This window comes from Pleurodeles waltl, chromosome 11 (assembly GCF_031143425.1).
Source record: "Pleurodeles waltl isolate 20211129_DDA chromosome 11, aPleWal1.hap1.20221129, whole genome shotgun sequence".
Taxonomy (NCBI): domain Eukaryota; kingdom Metazoa; phylum Chordata; class Amphibia; order Caudata; family Salamandridae; genus Pleurodeles; species Pleurodeles waltl.
Window position 1 is genome coordinate 243,256,095 of NC_090450.1, and position 24,425 is coordinate 243,280,519.

The 24,425-nt window shown below is 44.7% G+C and overlaps 1 protein-coding gene across 1 annotated transcript in view; it reads right to left on the minus strand.

Annotated features, from left to right (window-relative positions):
- The window catches only part of CUL3 (cullin 3), a 335,007-nt gene that overhangs the window by 88,194 nt on the left and 222,388 nt on the right, over positions 1 to 24,425 (minus strand). Inside the window, exons 12-13 of the mRNA XM_069213488.1 lie at positions 20,310 to 20,406; positions 13,842 to 13,976 (exon numbers count right to left, since the gene is read on the minus strand). Of these exons, the coding sequence (XP_069069589.1) occupies positions 13,842 to 13,976; positions 20,310 to 20,406 (232 nt within the window). The remainder of the gene's footprint in view (positions 1 to 13,841; positions 13,977 to 20,309; positions 20,407 to 24,425) is intronic.

Sequence of the window (24,425 nt, forward strand, 5' to 3'; positions counted from 1 at the left end):
ATAGTCAGAAGGTGGGAGACAGCTTTCTGAGGTGTGTCTACCTTCAACAGCCAGTTGTCGAGGTAGGCAAAGACTGATATTCCCAACCTGCGCAGATGAGCTGCGACCACCACCATCACTTTCGTAAACACCCGAGGGGCGCTGGTAAGGCCGAAGGGGAGCACAGTAAACTGAAAGTGCTCCTGACCTACCACTAAACCTAGGCAACGTCTGTGGGCAGGCAAGACGTGGATATGAAAATAAGCATCGTGCAAGTCCAACACCACATCCAGTCTCCTGGTTCCAAAGCAGAGAGGACCTTAGCCAAGGTGAGCATTTTGAATTTCTTCTTCCTGAGGAAAAAACTGAGGGTTCTGAGGTCAAGGTTAGGATGCAGGACCTTGTCCTTCTTGGGCACCAGAAAGTAGCAAGAATAGCAACAACAGCCTACTTATGGTGCAGGAAACACCTCTCTATGGCCCCCTTGGCCAAAAGAGACTAACTTCCTCGTGGAGAAGTGCCAAATGATCCTCTGTTAGAGGGCCAAATGATGGAGGCATTGGCGGAGGGAAAGTCTTGAATGGGAGGGAATAGCCCCTTTGGACGATCTGCAAAACCCAACTGTCCATCGTGATGGACTCCCAGTGGGGCCGGTGATGGCTTATCATGACACCAACTGGTCTGAGGTGAAGGCACAGACTAGAAAGGTTTGGAGGCTGCAGGCGGAGTGGGAGTGGGCTGGGCAGACCTCTGGTTCCCTGTCCCACGAGCTGCGGGATTCCACATCCCCGGATGCGCAGGGGCTATACAGCATGCGTGGCACAGTGGCTAGGGAGGGAATGCAACAGGGAGCCCCTTCCATGTCCATGAAAGGGGCAAAAGATTGACTGGGGGGGGCGGGGAAGGGGGGCAGCGGAAAGACCAAAGGACCAAGCTGTAGCCTGAGAGCCATTGAATCTCTCAAGTGCCACTGTGGCTGCAACCGATCTGCCCAGAGAGTCTGTCGTGTCCAGCCCACATCTTCTGGTGAACTTGGCCGCACTGCTCCTGTTGGCAACAGCCTGGGAGACACCGCATGCCTGAGAGCTTGGTTATTCAGGCATCCTCGTCATCTGGAGCATTCTCTTCCGCTCCCCTGATAGGGAATCAAAAAGACTGGATTATCTTCAGAAGAAGTTTTCTTCCTCCAGTCTGGCGTTGCAGTCAGTGAACACTGCATGCCTTTTGGGCCGTTATACCCACTCCTTGTGGGACACGATTGTGCAAGTTTTTCTGCAGATCCCGCAGGAGGCCCGTGCGATTGTCTCCCAGTGATTGTCCTATTCACAGGAGCCCCTGTGCTGGGTCTGTACCAGGTACCCAGTAGGACATCAGTGAGGGCTTCACTAAAAGGAAGAAGAGGCTCTTAAGCAGAATCTCCAGGCTGAAGCATCTCCGTAAGGAGATTAGTCTTGAACGCAACAGTAGGCAGCTCAAGGCCAATGACCTCAGCTGCCCCACTGACCACCATGGAGTAAGAAGCTCCCTCCACCATACCCACGGTAGGAGGAGACAGCATGCCAGTGTCTGTGGAGGTATCAAGACCGCTGGTGTCGCCCAATTCCTGAGCCCAGTCCATGTTCTGCTCATCATGCAGGTATTCATAAGGGTACAACGACCCCTCCAATCCTTCCTGAGAATTCACACTGAAAGTAAAAAGGGGCTGAATCCAACCTGGGACAGCTAGGCCCCAAAGTCGGAATCAGCTTCAACTGAGGAATTGGGTCGATGTCGATTGTGGGCCCAAACGATGTCGTGAGCATTGATGACCGCCGCCGCCGGGGGAGATCTCGATGGCACAGCCGATGTGGATCCAGAGGGACCCTCGGTGGCCAGAGGTGGAGCTGCTGGTGCGGAACCCAAAGGGCCCCCCTCCTAACCCTAAGGCCCCAAAGGAGCAGCAGAGGGGTCAGACTGTCCAAATATGAGGCACATGGCCTCATAGAATTCTTTCAGTCTGGCAGGGGTCGCTCCGGCTCCTAGAAATTTGAGGAGGTGCAGAGCGGACCCAGAAAAATGCTCAACGGACGGAGGCCTAGGGCGTCACTCTTCCCACGTCGTGTCATCCAAGCTATAGGGTTAAGTCAAAGAATGCCTAGCCTTCTTCCACTTCTTCTTACCCAAATGCCCCAATGTTTTTGAGGACAATGAGTGGTGATGACTCCGCGGCCTGTCTCAAAACCTTCCTCTCGAGCGAGACACAATGCAGAGTTGAGCGCCGGGCCGCTATGAGCTTTAGGGATCGCTCCCTCAAAGCATTTGGGTGCACGGCCTGGCACTCTGAGCACGACTTCTGGTCGTGGTCACGCTCCAGACACCACAAACAGACCCGATGCGGATCCGTTACCAACATCATACGGTGACTATCCTCGCAAGGCTTGAACCCAGTCTTCGGGGACATATTAGGTGCACCAAAAATCACCAGAAAACTCGACAAAAGTGTTGAGGCCATTCAAAAAGTGGTCAGGGTAGCCCTTTTCCAGATCAGCGCGTGGAAAAACCCCCAGAACTGACGTCACTGCGCCGAGGCGGCCCCTATATTCGACCCTGATTTAATCACGGTGACCACGACGCCAACAAAGGACGTGGAGTCAACAGACACCACCGGACGGCACGCACAGGTACTGCTCGAACAAAAAATAAATATGACACCTGGGGAAATTCCAAGTTAAGAAATCTGTAACTAGAAGTCTCTATCAGATACTAGCTTCAGAGACCAGAACCCTCTCTATAACCCTGGTGGCTAAAAGGTCATGCACTTACTTTTGCAAAACAGACATGCGGTCCTCCATCAGACACCCTGATGGGCGTGGAAGGTGCAATGAAGTATAAAGAAATGGGAAGGCATAGCCCTGTTAATTAGGAGAACCCATCTGTTGGTCGGAATGCCTTTTTACCCTTGGAGAAAATGGTGGATCCTGCCTCCTACAGGGAGGCTGCGTGCTGGATAGGAAAAAAAACGAAGCAGGGTTTAAGGTAAGGTTGCAGTGGTGGGGTACAGACCTGTGCATTGGCCCTTTTGACCTGAATGCAGTTTCTGGGAGCCACCATTCACCCACAAAAGGGATGAGAGCTTTCCTGTGCCCGTGGCGGGATCTGACCATGAGATTATGCCAAGCCCCTGGCGTGTCTCTGAAATGAGCAAAAGTGTTGGGGAAACTGTCTGCTGCATGTGGAGAGACACAAGGAGTGAGCCATGGCACAACTGCCCGTAAAACACTTGAGGGCCTAATCAGCCTTATCACCAATAGCCATTAATCGGCATATCAATTAAGGATGCTTGCACAAACCCAGAGAAGCTGGTAGACCTCATCCAAGCGTGTTGCTGAAGCATCACACTTGTGCCAAATGATCGACCCAAGCAATCTATCAACTCCAGGCCAGATAAATTGAGCTACATCCCAGTCCTCCAGAATGATTTGGACTAAAGACACCTGTAGGTTATTTGGAACCATGGGCCAGATCTGACCAACCATTACCCATAGTACATGGGTATAGCGACCAAGCAGACAGCTAGTTTTTAGTGAACATCTGGCAGAATAAAACACAGCTTTAGAGAGGTTTAGACTAAAACGTCATCCTCATCAACCACATGGAGCCCAACCTTTTATTGCCGCTCCACTCCATATATAACTGTTTAATGAGCCATGGTGTTATCTTGTGGGGGTGGGCCTGGCAGACTACGGCTCTAGGTCAATACAGTCTTGGCCATCAACATGGCAATCCTCTCAAGGGACATCCCATGGTGTGACAAGATTGTGGTATGGATCATAAGGACTCCCACGGTCTGAAGTCAGTGTTGCATGAGCAAGAAGAGGACCTTGGAGATTTAGGTAGTGCCTGTGGTATGTGAGGCCTAGTGGTAGTGGGCTCCTATGGGGGATTGGTGGCCTTGGCATAAACTCTTATGAACTGGAAACAACTGAAGCTCCTCAGATATTTGTTAAGCACAGGTCCTCTTCTTGGGTAAGTGTGGTGTATGGGGGTGATTGAGCTAAGACTATCCCTGTGGATGGGTGAAAGAAAATATGTCACAGCTTGACTACGGGCACCTCGGGGAGTTCCAATGCGCATGGGGCTTTGTTTGTGTCAGATTTTGACTTTGAGGTCTGTTTTGGAGCCTATCTCAGATTTAACTTCAAGCACATTTTTGCTCCTGGGGTAGTTTCTCAGCAGTCGAGCCAGCATGGATAAATGTAGAGGCTTGCTGGAGTCTTTACTGTAGACAGGGAGGGTCTCTCAGATTTGAGAAGCCTTCGAGGCTAGAACTGCGTCTGAACTGCATGCCTTTTTGTGGCTTGCTTCAGGGATCGATGCCAGACACCCTTGAGAGTTTGAGAGTGGTGTTTGCCCCCTACAAAAGGACACTTTTGAGGTTGATCCTCGACAAAGCGGTAGACTCTGGGGTGGGGGTGATGGGGGGGGGGATGATGGGGGGCAGCTCTCAAGGAACAATTTTTGAACTAGGGTGTGTGTCACAGTGCAAAGTGACTTTCCTTTATCCACCTCTCCCAGCCCTCTTTGGATACCTGAAGGTGAAGGCTCTTCTTCTGCACCAGTGATGTTCATGGGTCTGAACAATTCTGGAATCTTGAGTAAGTCTAACCACTGCATCTTTTGGTGTGCTCAGCAGCATTCGAGACAGTAGCATATAGTCCCTTACACTTAAAATCCTTACATGCCAAGCAGGTTGACTCCTCATGCTCTAGAGACAGGCAGAGATTACCAAAGCAATGCTGGTCGGACCACAGACATTTCAAATTGCATACAGGGCAGATTTGAAAGGTTTATGATACTTACCCTGTAAGCATCTGTTTGTGACATGTAGTGCTGTACATTCACATGCTCTGAATACTCCAGCCATCTAGTGTTGGGTCCAAAGTGGTACAAGTTGTTTTTCTTCGAATAAGTGTTTTGAGTCAAAAGACTGAGTGACTCTTCCTCTCAGTCATAGTGTGCATGGGAATCGACTCCTTTTTTAAATTGTTTGCCCCTAGGCGGGTGAGAAAGGAATAGAAAGGAAGGAAAGTGTAGGGAAAAAAGATGTCCATGCAATGTGTAAATGCATATGTACAACTTTATACAAAGAAAGAAACTGCAAGGGTGCATGTGAATCTACAACACTACATGCCATAAACAGATGCTTATAGGGTAATTAACAATCCGTTCGATGGCATGTGTGGCTGTAGATACACATGCTCTGCATAGACTTTGAAGCAGTCCCTCCATGAAGCGGTGGCAAGCCTGTAGGAGTTGCAGTTGACTGGAAAAGTGTTCGTAGCGCTGCCTGACCTACATTCGCTTGCTGGCGTGCTAGAACATCCACACAGTAGTGTTTTGAGAATGTGTGTGGTGTAGATCAAGTAGCTGCTTTATAAATGTCAGCTATGGGAATGTTACCAAGGAAAGCCTTTGTAGCAACCTTCTTTTATTGTAGAATGAGCTCTAGGAGAAACTGGTAAAGGTCTCAGCTTTAGCGTAATAAGTTTGTATACATTTAGTTAGCCATCTGGCTTTGCCTGATTTGGGTATTGGGTTGCCTTTGTGGGGTTGAGAAAAAGCTACAAAAAGTTGTTAGCTTTCCTTAGTTTTGTCAATATAGAACATTAGTGCTCTTTTTATATATAGCATGTAAAGGGCTCAATCTGGTTTCGGGAAGAAGACTGGTAGTTCAATGGATTGGTTAGGGTGAAAATGAGAGCCCTTTTGGAAGAATTTTGGGATTAGTACGAAATACTACTTTATCTCCATGAATCTGGAAGAAAGCCTCTTCCAAGGTTAGTCCCTGGAGCTCACCAACATGTGTGAGTGAAGTGATTGTGACTAAGAAGAGCACTTTCCACAACAGGAATTGAAGTGGACAAGAGTGGTGTGGTTCAAAAGGGGGACCCATGACTATGGGAGCACAATGGTAAGGTTCCACAAAGGTGTAGGGGGTAACCCTAAGTGGAATGACATGTGTAAGACTTTCTGTCAACATCAGGGCAGTGCGCGTTCTACGGGCGACTGGAATGCAAAAACCCAGCACTTATGAGATAACGTAATTCATGCATTATGCTGATATGCTGTTGTTTAACCTTTTACATGCAGAGTTTAATCCTGAAGACTTATATTCAAGGTGCTTATAAAATCTGTTCATTTGCAATGTATTGCTGCAGGTTTTCAGAGTGTGTCAGGGTGTGGTCCCTTTCCAGGGCTTTCTAGAAGCTTTCTCTGCAGCATGACTGGGTGTGGTTTGTGGGCTGGGCCAGACTCTGTATAAGGGAGCCAGCCCAGCTCCACATGCTCACTATTCAGAGGTCCCGGTGCAGAGCAGCAGCAACTACCTGAGCTCCTGTTCCGGAGGCCTACTTTGATCTTCCAGGCCTTTGCCCTTCATTACATTGGTGATCCTTGATCAGGGCGGTAAGACGAAGGTCGGGCTGGGCCCCCGATCCTGTTTTCGAAGGCTTTCAAGTTCTTGGGCCTAATTTTCATGTTGACAGATTTTACCTTGTGCGTGTGAATGTGGTCTTGTTTTTTTCTGGAATTTACCCGTTGATACTCGAATCGGCAAGACACGCGATTCATTCCTCGTGTTTAACTCTTGATATTCATTGTGCGCTACCATTTCTTGGCAGTTACATGGTGGCATTCGAATTGGCAAGACACGTAATTTATTCCTTGTGTTTAACTCTTGATACTCATTGTGCGCAACCATTTCTTGGCATTTGCATGGTGGCGTTCGGGTCGGCAAAACGGGCAATTTATTTCCCTTGCATTAAACTCTTGATACTCATTGTGTGCAACCATTTCTTGGCCTTTACAAGGTGACATCGAATCGGCAAGACGTGCGATTCACTCCTGCAATTAAAACTTGATGTTTCAGATCGCTTGCAGTGTGTGCGATCATTTCATGGCATTTGCATATTCTTGTTGAAATCAGCAATGTGCGCGATTCATGTTTCTACATTTAAAAGTAAGTGTTAAAATTCTAGATATTACATTATATGTGCATAATAAGTCCCTTAATACAACTCCTAATTGTGTTCCAGAAAACGTTCAGATTATTTTCTTGTCCTCATGCAAAAGACCATTTTTGATTTTGAATACATCATTCTAGAGGGTTCTTTATATTCCTAGGCAATGTGTAACATTTCATTAATAGGTTCATTGAGAAGTTGTATTAATCATTCTTGATTCCTTCCCAGATGTCTTGAGGCCTAGTTATTTAGTCCATGCTTAAGTTATCCATGGTTACAGTATGACAATGCTTAGAATCACAGTCTAGTAAAGATTAATATGATATAACCTTGATATTGTGTGTTTTAACCTTTTGCTTCCTACAGGGCTCCTTCCCAGCTGTTCCCTACCTAATCCCCTTTTCCCCACTTGGACTCTCTTAGACTCTGTGACATTCTAATCAGAGTATTGGAGCTGTCTTGTGGTGGACATGTTGGGAACGTGCGCAGACCCCGAGGATCTAGTGACTCTGACACTTCCCATGAAAGCCTTAATAACTGGGATCCAGACAAGGATGTCTGTTCTGTAGATATGCTGCTATAAACTGTGAAATGTTACCTAATGGAAGTGTAGGCTAGATCTGCTTTCTGCAAGTGGAGAAAATTGAGAATATGTTGTACTGTGGCTTTTATGGGGTCAATGTGTTTGGGTATGTAGTAGCAATCAAAACGTTTCCATTTTGCAGCATAGCAGGCTCTATTAGTAGCTCTACGGGCTTCCTGGAGAATGTCCATGCACTCTGCGGGTAAGCCTAGATATCCAAACTCTATGACCTCAGGAGCCATATCACAAGGTTGAGTGACTTGAGGTCTTGATGTCTGATTTGCCCTTGGTTTTGAGTGAGAAGGTCCGGCCTGTTGGGGAGCTTCTTGTGTGGGACTAATGAGAGATCTGGTGAACCATGGCTGTCGAGCCCAAGTGGGAGCCACAAGGATCATGGTAAGAGATGTTTGCCTGATCCTCCTAACCATAGAGATTAGAGATTAGAGATATAGAGATACGTAAGCAAATACCCCCCATCAACTCATCCAAAAAGTGTTTCTTTTGGATAGAGGGTGTGGATACCTGGAGGCGAAGTATAGGCATTTTTTGTGTATTCTGCTGTGGTGAAAAGGTGTGTGTAGTCCCCCACCTTTGGAAGTATGAGTGAAGGACTTGGGGGGATGGAAGTCCCACTTGTGGACTTGTAGCTGCATCCTGCTTTCGTCGACTGTTACGGGGAAGTACTTAGCAAACAGGTGAACGTGGTGGTGATAGGGCACACTTCTAAATGGTCTGTCAGAGTAGTGAGAGTTGAGAACACCATGCCCCCCATGTTTATGTAAATAATACATGGCTGTCAGGTTGTTCGTGCAGGCTAAGACAAGCTTGTGAGCCAGGTGATGAAGGGCTTTCAGTGCTAGGTATATCGTCTGAAGCTCCAGGAAGATGATGTGTACGGACTGGTGTTTGGCATCCTAGAGGCAGCCCTGCACTGTTAGGTCTTCAAGGTTACCACCTCAACCTGTCTGTGACGCATCTGCGGTCAATGTGACTTGAGGCATGGGGTCTAGAAAAGGCTGCCCCTTCAAAAGGTTGGTGGTTTTCCACCACTGCAGAGAACAATGAGTCTTGCAGTCTAACAACACTGGATATTCCAGGTGACCCTGTGACTGAGGCCACTGACGAGACACAATGCTGCAGGGGACTCATGTGAAGGACCCATTGGCATGTTGGTACGGTGTCCCAGGTGGAGTAGAACTGTTGGAGTCTTCCCAGACAGGTGTTGGATAATCGTGGGGAAGGTGGAGGTAGTCGCTGCTTGGCAGTGGAGAAGGGCCCACACGCGACTGTGCTTTTTCCTCTTCCTTTGTTGGTACACTCCCTGTAAGAATCTCTGTAAAAGCCTCTGATGTAGATGGACTCAGGCTGCCTGGGGTGAGGGAGATGACTGATGTGGATGCCTTATATGACACCCTCCCGTGAACCCAGGCCGGTGAAGCAACCCCTTTGTGTAGTGTTCTGAAGGGCAAACATGGATTTGGAAGTGTTGGTGTCTTTTCTGAGTTTTTCCAACGTGGTGTGTACCTACCAAAACAGGTGCCGTGTGTCAAAGGGCATGTTGAGGACTGCCTGCCAGACCCTCAGCTTTAAACTCTGAGCAATGCAGCCAAGCATGCCTTCTTAAAATGACACTGGTATTTGTCATGAGTCTCAGCGGCATCAAGGGCACACCTTATGGAACTGTTGGAAATTGTCTGACCCTCCAAAACAATCTGTTGGTCCCTTTTACAATGCTGCTCAGGAAGGGAACTGAAGAAGCTCCTCAATGAGCCTTGACATACCAGGCCAAAAGGGCTTGAGTTGGCCGCGCACCAGTGGTTTGAGGCTTCAGCCGCTACCCTCTTTCCCAGCGGCATCAATTCTTTTACTGTCCTTCTCTGGGGGAAGGGAGTCCCCAGTGGCCTATTAGTCTGTTCAAAGGCTGTCATTCCCAGAGGGGGCTGATTTGTACTCTTTGTCCACCTGTGGTGCGATTACCGGGAGTAGACAGGCTCCTTGAAGAGGTCTTCTGCATGCCGAAGCATGCAAGGAAGCACGGGGAGGTAAACGTGTTTCTCAGTGAGTGATGTCAAGGGTGTCAAAACGGGAAGTCCTGCTCAATAGGATCTTGGTGCAGCTCCACGTTTTGAAACACTGCTTCTCTAGTAACTACCTGTTGGTAAGAGGTAGTGTCATTTGGTGGGGAGGGGAAGAGGGAGTGGGAGTAGATGGGGGTTGAGGAGGCGGGGTAGAAGGCCTGCGTGGAAGGCTAGTAGTCTTGTCTTTTATTTTGTTTTTTTTCCCTTTCTTAGGAGTGACAGGAACGTCCAAAGCCTCTTGAAAGGAAAGGAATGGTTTCTTACCTGTAACTCCAGTTCTCTTGTAGGGGTATTTCCATGATAGTCATAAGCACTGAATAGTTCTGCGCGCCTGCGGGGACCCCGGAGCACTGATGTGAAGTATATTCCTGGCCCTTTGCGCTCAAGAGCTCAAGAGCCCTACACGGTTTTTCATTCTGCGAAAGTGGTAATGAGGACTCATCCAAAATTTTTACCAAAAGTCGTCTCTGACTTTCATGTGAACCAAACCATTTCATTACCAACTTTCTTTCAAAATCCAACTACTCCTGCTGAGAGAACTCTGCACTCTCTGGATGTAAAGAGGGTTTTGAAATTTTACTTGGACAGGACAAAATGCTTACGTAAATCACAACAGCTCTTTGTTAACTATGGCCCAGTTAGAACAGGGTTGGGCACGTCTAAGCAATCTTTATCCAGGTGGATTGTTTCATGTATAATGTTGTTATCAGTTAGCGAACAAATCCCTTGGTGGTAGGCCAAAAGCCCACTCTACTAGAGGGAAGGCAGCCTGCAGCCTTGATGAGAAATGTCCCTTTGGCAGAAATATGCAAGACTGCCACTTGGAAGTCGGTCCATACCTTTACTCAGCATTACTGCCTTGATACAGACGCTAGGGCAGATGCGCAGGTTGGACAGGCCTTGTTTAAGAATTTATTGCATGACTCATGTTTTTTGTCAGTATTCTTCTGTCTACTCCACCGCGGTTATGGGGATGGGCTTGCTACTCTATTCAGTGCTTATGACTATACATGGAAATCCCCTACGAGAGAAGGAATGGTTTCTTACCTGTAACTCCAGTTCTCTCGTAGGGGTATTTCCATGATAGTTATAAGCAACCCTCCCTCCTCCCCGGTGGAGTTGACATAGAACAGGTTGCCATAAATATTATCGATGTTGGTACTCCAACAAATGTTTTGTTCCTTCATGTCAGGTTACAAGCCTTCAAAAAGAACGGAGGCAACTGCCTTTTGCTGTGCATGATGGGAAACAGGAAGACTTTACTTTCTTAAAGGCACAGCTCTATTTACATTCTGTATAATGGCAGCCTATGGGCTACACTGCCCTGCATTGTTTTATTCTCATGAGAGGTGTAAATAGATATGAGATTGTATTTGTTATTACATTTCTAGAATAAATAGATGTTTAAACGTGAATTTACATTACAACTGTTTTTCTTTTTAACAATTTGGCCTGTGTAGCTGTTCACATAGGCTGCACAGTGTTATTCTTAAGTGTTTTTTTGACAGACCTTTTTTCAAAGGGCTGGTATTTGCACTTAAGAATATACTTCACATCCTTGCTCCGGGGTCCCCGCAGAACTATTCAGTGCTTATGACTATACATGGAAATCCCCTACGAGAGAAGTTTCTTTTTGGGGAGCACAGTAGAGGAGGGAATGGAGATGATCAGGCCTGTGCCCTCTCAGATCTGGAGTTCAAGAATGGGCTGGAAAATATTTTTTGAAGATTTATGTGGGACAGCAGGGGCCACAGCACTCATGCGCTGGATACAGCTTACCTCATGACTTTGGATGTCGAATTCAGTGTCTGACTTGGAGCAGTCCTGTAGCTTCCTCCTCCCACTCAGGTTCCGCCTGAGCATGCTCATCTCCGAAGATGTCTGGGGTGTCGTCTGGAATCTTCAGGCTATTTACTGCTGAGAAGAGCGGCGATCCTGAAGGGACTTTTTTGTAGCGAAAAGACTTGCAGACATCACAGCTGGGATCACAATGGTCCGGAGAGAGACAGGTTACACACGAGGTGTTGGTTGGTGTGCGGGAACTCGGCGTAACACTGAGGACAGAATCTGAATGAAGTACGTTCCATCAGGGAATCATTCCTATTGGTGTCTGAGCCAGGTAGGCCCGAAGGGCGGTCAGGTGGTTGGTGCCAAAAACGACAGATCAGCAACAGCGCTAAGATGGAAGAAGCACGAACTTTAACAATGCTGTTGGAATGAAAGAGAAAATACTGGAAATAAATCGAACCAAAGAGTCGAAAGAGCTGAGGCACACACATCCGAACCTGACAGCGAAGACAAAACAATCTAACGAAGGAGTTGATGCCCATGTACAATATCACCGAGAGGAGAAGTCGCTATCTCGTGACTTGAAACACTTCTTCAAATAAAAAACAACCTGCACCACTCTGGACTCAACACTAGATGGTAGCAGCATGCAGAGCATCTGTATCTACAGCCACGCATGCTATTGAATGGGGTGTCTTCTCATATAATATCCATCACCAACAGTATTTCACAATGTGGAAGTAGTTTTTAGTGTTGAATGGAATCCATCTTGTGTTCTTCTGTCCTGTGATATTCAATGATGACAAGGCCTGCAAAACGTGTGCAGAGATCACATGACCTCAGACCTACTAATGTACCCGGCTAAATGGCTTGTAACGCAACGCCTGCTCAAAACCACCTCATGTGACGGGTATTGCTTCACTCACCCAGCACAGCCTGACATGTCTACGACCACATATAGCTAAGGCCAAGGGCCTGCATTTCATTGGGCAGGTATTGTAAAACTCTTAAATTGACACATTTGATAACCCCATACACCAGAATATGTAGACACCTTAGCTGTCGCCATCTTGTATCATGCCTGTATCACAAGGTTATTCCACTGTGATTGATTGTATGCTTAATCCTTGGGTAAATCTTGCCTCTTGTGGTCAGCAACACAACATGTATTTGTTCATAATGTTGGAGAAATATTCATTTCGGTATTGTGAATGCATATGTATCCTTAATGCCTTTTTGTGTTTTTTTGTGTATAAAAGACCTGGTGAAAGTTCCTCTAATTGGACATGCTGCAAACTTGCTCATGCACCTGTGACTCATGTATAAATGCTGCCTATGCAATTTGCCATTTGTCTGTTTCATTAATTTAGTTTTGAGTGAAATACAACCCAAGTTTACTTGAGAAATCTGTGTTGATTCCACCATAAGTTGGGTCCTAAGAGTCCTCCTCAAAGGTCTTCTGTCAGTGAGGATGAATGCTAGACAGCTGGCGCGGAAGGTCTTGGAGAAGATGTCATTGGTGTAGGGACTGGCACATGAATGCCTGAACCTGAAGGCTGGAAAAATATAATCTAAGGTGAAGCCTTTGACTTGGTGGACTGCGGACTGAGGGAGGACACAAGAGGTACCTTGTTACTTGAAACTCCTTCACAGAAAAACTACTTGCAAGCGTCAGTGCCCAACACTAGATGGCAGGAGTAGGCAGAACATGTATATCTGAAGCAAAACATACTTAAAACCTGGGATTGACCCGAGTATCTTCATGACTTGTTTTTGACTGATTTGAGAAAAATACTCCTGTGCCCATCCCTAGAATGTTTGCGATCCTAAAAGTCAGAGCAGGGAGTAAATGGGACTTAGACGTAGATGCTGCTTTTATTAAAGTGTTGTAGATCATCATTGGTATGATCCTCACACTCATTTTCTTTTGTCCAAACATACTGTTTCTTCTATCTTTCACTATGGCTAGGTACAGCAATAGGGAAATATCGCACACCTTGCTGTGTAAAGTAAACTTTCTGGAAAATGATTGGGGCTTCTTACAAGGCACTGGAACACCTGTCCTAACAAAAACTTAGTACTTGCAGCCCATGTACATTTAAATAATATGAAACATATTTACTGTGTTACTTACCTATAACAATTAGTTAGAACAAATGTTTAATGTACAACTGTGTCACATTAACTGTATCCATTAAAGGTAAGATTTTGTGGGGAAAAAAATAACAAAAACAGAAGGCTGTATAGCAACAGAAAACAATTCTCCCACTGTATGTTTTTGAAGTTTTCAAAGTAACTGTTCAAGATAACTGTTGTCTGACAAAAATGTGTGCAAAGTTTCTAATCCGTGCATTAAAGGTGTTACCCTCCATCTTTAAATGAAAATAGTGTTAAGAGCCCCTGAAATCGTACCTCAAATGTGTATTTTTCTCTATTGTTAAATAACATTAAAATAGTCATCTGGAAAGTCGAGACTTGTAGTATGTGCTTCCGTGTATTGGAGCCTGTAACTTGGGCACCACCTACGCCAACCTCTGATCCATCCTCCTGTTCAGAAAAAAAAAGAAAATTCAAGTTGGTTACATGTTAAAACTTCCTGGTTGAAGTACTTTTAAGATCTTTAAGATCATTTCATAAGCATCAACTGTAAGAACACATTTCTCATTAATTTGTTTTAAACACTATTTAGGTACATAATAATATTGTAATTACCTAACTGTAACAGTGTTGGGTGAATTGCTTCCCTACCCCCTAAATACAAAATAACAAAAACATAGCAGTAAATAAAGGCACTGCATGAGAGTCCAGGAGGTCAGATGTTACATTTCAGCCATCTTGGGTCTTGGCCTTGTCAAAGAGTTTCATGTATGCAATTAATTATCACTATTAGTTGCATAGGTTCCATCTATTCGCAACAAATATGTGCCAGACTGATGTTTTCATTAAAAACAGGATACATACAAGTTTGTCTGGTAAGCAATAGCACAATAAAACATGTAAAATAACCTGCAATTCATTGGTAGTATGTCGGAACAAATCATTCTGTTGCAATGCATGCCGTTAACATGTGTGCGTGACAAAGAATGTCATTACCACGCATAACCTTTACTACGCATGCCTTTGCAACAAATTATGGTGTAAAAGCATATATGTTAAAGGAATATGTATGGTAATTGGTTGCCCGTGACCCCTGCCCTGACTCCTAAAAGAGGTACCCGAGGCGCCCCCTACCCCCTTAGGTCTCTGCCCTTCTACAAACTATCTACCCCCTGCCGAAAGCCCTAAAACCAAACCCCAGCGCTCCCCCCTCCCAACTAAAAACTACCCAACCTCTGCCCTAAGCCCTAAAACCAGACTCCAGCGCAAACCACCATGACTCCGAGCCCTTCTAAAAAAAAAAATACCTGTCTCATGACCCACACCCTAAACCAGTACCTCCCACCCTCCGCCCTAAAATCACCTTCCCACCAAGTCCAAAAATCATCCCAGCCCACGCCCTAAAACAGTACCCCCACCCCCATGCCCAATCCCCCTTACCTCACTCATGAAGTCGAAGTCAGCTCCTCCGAGGCGCGGTGCAGAGCAGGTCGTTTTGAGGAAACAGAAGGATCTCTCCGTTTCCTCTAACGTCAATAGCCTTTACCATCATTACAACGCAAAGCCCCTTGCCATGCATACTATTACAAGATAATTTGTTGTAATGGTATGCATGGTAAAGGCTGTTCGTGATAATGACGCATGTGCTGTAACACACGCATGGTTAAAGGCTAATCGGGGAAACATACACGTTGTAATGGCTGTTTCCCCAAATCATTATGCTCATATGTAACATTACAAGAACCAGTAATCACTGGACTGCGATATCATATGCTGGGTCACTTGCAAAGAAAATCAAAATTTGTTTACATTCAATTAAAAAAACATGATTCAAAAGACCCCAAATCCTTTTCCCTTATCATTTCTTGCAGCACATGTATGTCTATTTGACAATACTCAAATACTAACGATCGCTACTAAAGAATCAATCCCTAATTGGTGAATTATTGTGACCTCTAACATGTTTTTGACTCGCCTTCGTCATGACTTCTTCCTACATCATATCATGATCATAGATGTTCTCTCCAACTGTCAAAGAAAAACCTTTGGGTGAAAAACAGCAGACTATTTATTAACTGAAAATGTAACATATCCTTTAGAATAAATGATGATACTGTGCAAGCTTGGCTATGACCAATAAAGTATGGTTAAAAGACCAGGGCTAAAGCTTACCAAAACTCATTCCTGAAATAAGTGATGGCACTCGTGAACTGAAGGACTATTTAAAAAAAAAAAAAAAAAAAAAAAAGCGTAAACCCTGTTCCAACAACATTATCCTCAACAAAAAATAAATCTTAAATTGTATAGTACTGTTTAAATATGTCTGATTTGTAAGGTGCTTTACTGTCTGATAATTTGTTTTCCTTCACATTTTTAGTTTGCTATATTAAACTTTTCCAGCTGCCATATGAAATACAATGTATGACAAGACTGGGTCTCTTTGAGATACAATGGTGATTTGCAAAATGCTTAACTGTTTTGATCACTTGGCAGCTTATTACTGCTGATATGCTGTATATTCAAGACAAGACTAGCTGGATATGTCTCGTTCAGAATCCAAATGAAGCCTTGGATTTTGGCACCAAAAGCTCAAGGCAGGAACATTTTAAAGTCAATGCTTTTAAAGCCCTCATGTCAGAGGGACACCATATTATCTTGGCTTGTTCTCTCTCTTTCTCTCTATTCAATTTAAGATACTTCTTGGGACCCATACATCGCCTTCGGCCCAAGGTTACCCTCACAGGTGATAGCATGCTCTAAAAACATAACCTCAAATTTCCAGGCACTGGGTACCTTCTGCTTGCAATTCACTTAAGACTGATTTCTTGCAGAGAAATGCTAAGCGCTTGTCAGAAAAGGAAGTCGGGCCTGCCAAAACTACACCAGCCTCGAGTGGTCTCCGCATATTGTCCCAGTCTTCAGGTAGTTGATCAAACTTTGCAGGATGCTGGACACCTTCCTCCTGGTCACTTCCAAAAGTTCCCAAAATACTAGAGACAGTTTCTAAGGTACCAGAGAACACAAAGCAGAAGGAAATATTCCTCAACACTGCTTGCCAGCCAAGGTCCAGCAGAAGTCCAGTCCTAGCTGGCTAGCTAGTTATTCTGCAAAGATATTCTCTGATATATATGGAAAATGTCACTTACCCAGTGTAAATCTGTTCGTGGCATGTAGTGCTGCAGATTCAATGCTGTGCATATTTCGCCATTTAGTATTGGGCTCGGAGTGTTACAAGTTGTGTTTCTTCAAAGAAGCCTTTGAGTCATGAGATCGAGTGACTCCTCCTCTTGGTGATACTGCGCATGGGCATTGAGTCCTTTGTTAGATTGTTTTCCCGCAGGAGGGTGAAGGAGTGAAGAATTGTACATGTACACATATATAGTAAGTAAAGAATAAGTTCATGCAATGTATGTGGAAAATGTCACTTACCCAGTGTACATCTGTTCATGGCATGTAGTGCTGCAGATTAACATGCTGTGCATATCTTGCTATCTAGTGTTGGGCTCGGAGTGTTACAAGTTGTTTTTCTTTGAAGAAGTCTTTTTCCGAGTCACAGGATCGAGTGACTCCTCCTCTCAGTGATAGTGCGCATGGGCATCGACTCCTTTGTTAGATTTTTTTCCCGCAGGAGGGAAAAGTAAGGAGTGAAGCATTGTGTATGTACATATATAGATATATAAAAAATAAATAAGATGTGCATGCAAATGTATATACATAGGTACAAATAATTACTGCAACGATTACAGGCTCCCGAGGAGGAGGGAAGGCGCATGTGAATCTGCAGCACTACATGCCACGAACAGTTGTACACTGGGTTTTTTATATAAGGAAGTATAGGGAATATAGAGAGTATGGATAAGTTACTTACCTGTAAATCCTAGTTCTCTTCCAGGGGTATCCTCATCAAAGTCATAAACAATGAATATTCCCGCCCTTGTGCGGGAATATTCAATGTTTATGACTATTGATGAGGATCCCCTGGAAGAGAAACTCCTTTCTCTTGTTGAGCAAAAGGTACAACTTCTATTGCTCTTTTGAGTAGAAGTGATTGCACTTCTTGTTTTAATAGAATGATATGCTCTTGATTTAATTTGTGTGAACAAGGTGAAATTTTTGATGGAGTAGAAGTGAGTTCTAGACAGTAACCATATTGGATAATTGACAGAACCCACTGATCTGTAGTGATGTTGTACCATTGTGGATAGTAATTTACCAGTCTTCCTCCCACAAGAGATGTGTGCTCTGTGGGGGTGGTGAGAAAGTCACTGTTTGTTAGACTGTGAGGAACCTCTGGATGCGGAAAGTTTCCCTCTACCTCTCCTGTTAGATTCTCTATAGGAGCCTCTAAATAATCCTCTAGTGTAGAACTGTGAGGGTTGTTTTTGATGGGTGGATGGTGTTTGCGTGGCTGAAGGGTTGAAACCCCCTCTAAATTGTGACCTATGAAAATTCCCCCGGTGAGTGTGGTATACAAAGCCCTCATGGCCTTAGTTGTCTCTGAATCATCTTTGAGTTTGTCCATAACTGTGTCCAATTCAGGGCCAAATAAATGCTGCTTATCAAACGGCATGTTTAAAACTGCCTGTTGTATTTCAGGTTTAAAACTTGAGCATCTCAACGAGGAATGCTTCTAATAGGCACACTGGTTTTAACTGATCTAGCTGCTGTATCAGCTGCATTCATAGCAGATCTAATAACATTGTAAGATATTGTTTGCCCTTCATTGACTATTTGTTGTCCTCTCTTTTGGTGTTCTGGAGGGAGGTATCGTAATAGCTCTTCCATTTCATCCCAGTGTGCTATGTCATACCTAGCCAATAGAGCTTGTGAATTGGCTATACTCCAGAGCTTAGCAGCTTGTGAGGCCACCCTTTTCCCAGCCACATCTATTTTTTTGCTTTCCTTATCAGGAGGAGGGGCATCTCCCGTGGACTGGCTGTTGGCCCTTTTTCTGGCGCACCAACTACAATTGAATCAGGAGGACATTGAGCTCTCAAACACAAGGTCTAAGGGTGCTGGTTTATATTTCTTGACTAATCTAGGAGTGATAATCCCAGCTTTAACAGGCTCTTGAAAGATATCAGAAGCATGTCTAAGCATGCCTGCGAGCATCAGAAGACATTCATATTGCTTGTGTGTTGATGCTAATGGAAAAACCTGCTCTATGTGGTCAGTGCACATTTGCACATTATGGTATGCTGCAGCTCTAGCCACTACTTGATTATATGCTGTAGTGTCCTCTGGTGGTGAGGGTCTGGCAGGATATAACTGAGGATCCTTCTGTAATATGGGATCAGTCATAAGTGTCCCATGGATCTGTGTCCAGTTGATCATCAATAAAATTATCCCCATGTGGTGAGATTGAGGATGTATGTGGTGATAATTGTGCCTCATATGTTGGTGATGGCGGTGGAGGTGGTGTGGAAAGGAGGAACAGGAGCGTGTGGTGGAGAGGGCTGTTTCTACGCTGAAGCCTCTCCCTGTGGCTTTTGCTTGAAGACCTTCTTTGATGGAGGAGCATCTTTTGAATTGTTTCTAAAAGTCACTTTCCTTTTAAAGGACATTGGAGGGGAGGCAATTATTCATCCTGTGTCCTTCTGAATAAGTATTTTCCTTGTTTGGGGTCCATCACCTCTAGAATAGGCTGAGGATTATGGACTCCTGGGTAAAAGTAGTTTATTCACTACCCCTAGCTTTCGACTCCCAAATCTTTTGTTTTGGTCGAACCGAAAGTGTCAGCTCCAAAGGTGGTGTAATCCTTTTTGGCTCCGAAGTTGTGCACCTTGGTCTTAAATCTTGGTGCCGAACCCTAAGGTTGGTCATCCAGACTTTGTTTTTTAATCATACCATGGCCTGACGGCAGTGGATGATCAACAACCAGTGCTGGAGTCTTTTTAGTAACTTAGGTGTGGTGTGATGGGGCAGTTGTAGGCACGTAGGGGCTGTTGTCATCGATGTTCTTCGGAGTCAGTCTTGAATGGAAAAGACTTCCCCGTGCTGAACCTCCTCTTGGGCATGTTCTTCAAAGATGTCCGGTGTGTCTTCCGTTGGTTTAGATGCCATCCCGAGACGGCGAGCTCTACGATCCTGAAGAGTCTTCTTAGATCGAAAATATCTACAGGCATCTCAATTGTCCTCTTGATAGTTTGGAGAAAACAAAGATTGCACACTGAGTGCTGATTGGGGTACGAAAATTTCGTGTTGACACAGAGGACAGAATCAAAACGGAGTTTGTTCCATCAGATTCACCTGGGAGCAGGCCCTTAAAGGGTGTTGCCCTTGTAAGGGTGAGAAAAAAAACCTAAAGCCAACTGTCTAAATCGGATCGAGTATAGTTGGAAACACGATCAAAAACAATACCAATTATATTACAGAAAGATTAGAATAAGTTTTGAATTTCCGAATAGAAATTCACCGGATCGAGAGAAAACACTTCCGTACCCGATGGCGGAAAGAAAACAATCTAAAAAAGTACTCAATGCCCACGTGCAATATCACAGAGAGGATGAGTCACTCAATCTTGTGAGTCAAAAAAGCTTCTTTGAAGAAAAAGAACTTGTAACACTCCGAGCCCAACACTAGATGGCAGAATATGCACAGAATGTTTATCTGCAGCTACACATGCCATTGAACATATACACACACACACACACGTATGTAGGCATATGAAAATGATGGGACTCTCTCTCGCAGTATTCCATGTGATGGACGTACAAAATCTTCTAACGTTTAATGAAAGCAATGAAAACAATATTAGCACTTTAGAATGCAGTAAAGAGTTACCTTTTTCACCGGTCCATAAAATGTGGCATTCAAGTCCGCAGAACCCATGTGGTGCTGGAGCGTCAGTTGCCTACCACTGTGTTTTGCTAAATAAAATCTGTAGTTGAATTAGAAAGTAAACCATCTGATTAAAACATGTATTGCTCCAGCTTAGCAAGCAAATAAATACTACAGATCAACAGCATTTGATCTTCTGATCGCATGTGTTTCATCCTGCTGCACACAAATGACAACTCTGCATACTACATTGTTTCCGGGAAGACAAGACAAACCTCAAGATTGTAGGGCCAAACCAGTTTAAACTTTCTCCGGGTATATGGTGTTGCAATTGACAGGTAAAAAAGTAAGATTTTTTTTTTTTTTTTTTTTTTTTAAACATGCACCCTTAATTTTATCTCCACAGAAAGAAAAGCTACTTAAACACATTGGTTCTTATAGACATACCTCCTACTATCATCTCTGAAATACCAGCCTTAGAAATATTTCCTTTTATTATCAAGAAACCCATGCAGGCCGTAGCCATATTAAAGAGGCTTGCAGTAAAAAGTGTTCATGTGTCAGCATCCCATCTTTTGTACTCTCACAGTAACCTAGAACACTATGAAGTAGTAGAAGGGTATGCTGTTTTAGAGAAGGCACTTCACGATTAGGTTTTATAGGTAGCCACAGTTCAATGATGAAGTTTGCAATCAGGATTTTTTAAAATAAGAAATCCAGTGTCAATAGGCACACTTTTACTAATTAATTTCATGTTTTCAACCAAACCATTTCTTTGTGGTACAATCTTCTTTAAAAGTCTTGAATGGTGTTAGAGTTAAACAATAATAGTTTGAGGGGGAAAATCGGTGGACAGGCCATAGAAGCATTCATGCTCCTCAAACATGTTTTGAAATCTGGGCTTCCTTCTTTCTGTCTGGTAATATCACTACAAAGCAAACAATATTGATTTTAAGTGCTCTGATACTCATTATAAAAGAGCAGTAGAGATGCCACAGGACTGTGTGATTTGTCCAACTTATTTTCATTAAATTCATTTGTAGAACTTGTACATACAGCTGGAAGCAGGTGTATGGATAGTACAAGGAGCATACTGTGAGGACAGGAGTTGTTCTTGAGGTGTACATAAGAGGTTGGTGTGCATCAGGATATAATAGTTCAAAAGTAGCTTGGATGATAAAGCCTTTGTTTAGGACAAGATCAGTCTTAACAAACCCGCAGACTAGCTGGATGGATGATTAGGCCTAATGTATTCCTCCAGAAACGAGGTGCATACAACTGGACTGAAGAGAGATCTATAAAGGAATGGTCTTATTTATAGGCCAAGGAGAAAGGGTGGATCTTCAAAGCACTCAGATATTTAGGGTCTATTTGGATCCTATGGTGTGCATTTCTTCATTCCATAGCAAACATCTCAGTACATGTAAGCATTACCCACCATTAGAACATTGCAAAGTTGGGAGCTCCTCTGAAGGCAATAAAGTGCTTCAGGGCTTATAAAGGCTGGTATAAGCCAGTTGCTCCAACATTCCAATATTCGTCTTTCTGTTTCTCCTTTTTTAATTTGAAATATTCTACCATCAGTGGATGTAATGTTCTAATACACTTATAGTCCATCAGCCTTAAGCTATACCGGCTGTTAAAGGACCTCTTGCTCATTTCAACCGTGAGCCACTAGGGCCCTTTAACAATTGGTAAAGCAAATAAACAGCAGGCTATAATACTGCCTCTATTGCTCGGGCCAACTAGTTATGATAGTCTGACATCAAATTTTAGGAAGACTGGTCACGCTGAATGATACTGGAAAGCACTCTAGATGTGCAACCCCTTCCAGACCACGACAATATGAACTGTGACATTTCTTTAAAGTGGAGCTTCTTCAAAGATTTGGGGTGGGCGAAATATGGCACCAGTTTGAATACAATTACAGTTGAGGTGCCTTGTTGAGTTTTGAAAGATCCTTTTTAGGTAGGCCAATGTAGAGGATCAAGCAGTTATTAAAGTGGGTAAGTCGTAGAGGCAAAACTCTATGAAAATCTTGCAAAGATAAAAAAAAAAAAGGAAGAGTATCAGTTTATCTTCAACCAGCAGAATCCTTTCAAGCGACATGTCACCCTTGCAGTTTCTGCTGAGACCTGCCGCCTTCTCTGTCTCCAGTTGGGAGGACTCTCAGTAGACCAGTAGACCTCTTTAAATACAAACACAGATATGGGGGACGGGTTCCTTCCAGGGGCCTGATGGGCAGAATAGGGCTTACACTGCCATGCTCTCAAATAGAATATTAGAGGTGCAGGTAAAGATCCTAGAACCATTGTTGTGAGAGTATGGTGGAACTTTTCCTAGGTTTCCCTTTCCTTGTCATTGTCTTGCATTTATTATGTTTTATCATCCTTATATTCTCAATACATGCCTTTTTACATAGAATGCAGTTGATACAATAAAACCTATTGAATCTAGTCCTGCATCTGTTTGCCTTTGTATGTGTTAGACATTTGTGACTGAGAGAAAGGGGTAAGATCTGTTCCAGCACGATTTCTCCGAGAAATCTAGATGTCATGAGAAGGGCTGCCACAAATCATGTTTATTCCTGGGTACTGATGAGGTACTGCTAGCTGGCCGGAAGGGTTAGGCCGACAGCTGCCACTCTGCTCAGGATCAGACTCAATCCCCCAAGCTTGGTAGTGCTGCCGCCCAAATCTAGCAGTCTTGTTACTATAACTGGAGTCTCTACGACAACCCCATTTCAATAGTGCTGCGCAACTATAGTGTGGACCTGGGGGGCATGAGCTTTCCAGTGCATGGCAATAGTTCTGCAGCCTATTAGCAGGGTAAGATCTATAAAATGATTGGTCAACTTTTGCTCTTTGTGGGTGGTTAAAGAGGCCGAGAAGGGCACCCTTCATGGTGCAGACATCCAACCAGTCTGTTAGTTCTGTAATGGCACTGGCAAATGTTCATCCCAAAACGCTCCACCCCCGAACAGGACCAAAACATAGGGAGCAGATCGACAGCTAGGGCCTGGCATCTAGGACATTCTGGGGAGGAACAATTTGATGCACGGATGCAGGCATAAGATAGACCCTGTGCAGTATGTTAAGCTGAATGCATTGAAATTTTACATTTCACAATACTTTCCTGGGATAGATTAGTGGTCTTTGCCATTCCTTATCTGTGAGTTCCCTACTAATGTCATGATACCAGGTCTTGCGAGATGATTGCAAGGGGTCACAAAGAATGTGTGCTAATGCTTGGGTGAATCAGGTGACAACCACTACCTATAATGTGAAGTTTGTGTATCATGAGGTGATGTTCAGGTTCTGTGTCCGTGATGTGACATATCAGCTAGGGCTTCTAGTAGCCTGCCAAGTGCCTGGCTGGTATGCCACAGTCTTCTATAGTTGATCAAAGGACAGAAGCACTCAGCCATGAACCATAGCTCCCAGAGCACTTATTCCCACTGCATCCCAGTGTTGGAGGCCCGCCTGTCCTAGCATATTGGACACACTTGGACCACAACCTACTTCTGGCGCAGAGTCCCTCTCTATGGCTCCCTTGGCCAAGAGAGCTGCAACTTCCTCGCTGAGAAGTGCCAGATGATCCTCCGGTAAGTAGACGTAGGGTGAAGGCATGGCTGGTGGGACAGTCTTGAAGGGGAGAGAGTAGCCCCTTTGGACAATCTGCAAAACCCACCTGTCTGTAGTGATGGATTCCCAGTAGTGCATGTGATGGAGAATCCTGCCACCAACTGGTCTGAGATGGGGTTAAGGACAAGGAAGGTTTGGAGGCTTCAGCAGGGGTCGGGGTGGGCTGGGCAGGCCTCTGGTTCCCTGTCCCACGAGCCCGTGGGATTCTGCATCCCTGGCCACGCAGAAGCTGAGTAGCATGGGTGGCACGGTGGCTAGGAAAGGGTCTTGACATGGAGCCCCTTCTGTGGCCATGAATGGGGCATAAGGCGGACTGTTGGGCACGAGGAGCAGTAGAAAGGACAAGGGACAGAGCCGGAGCCCGTGACTCCTTGAACTTCTCAAGCGCAGAGTCCGCCTTGTCTATGAAGAGATGGGTGCCATTAAAGGGCATGTTCAAAAGGGTCTGTTGGACATTCCCCGAAAAAACAGATGT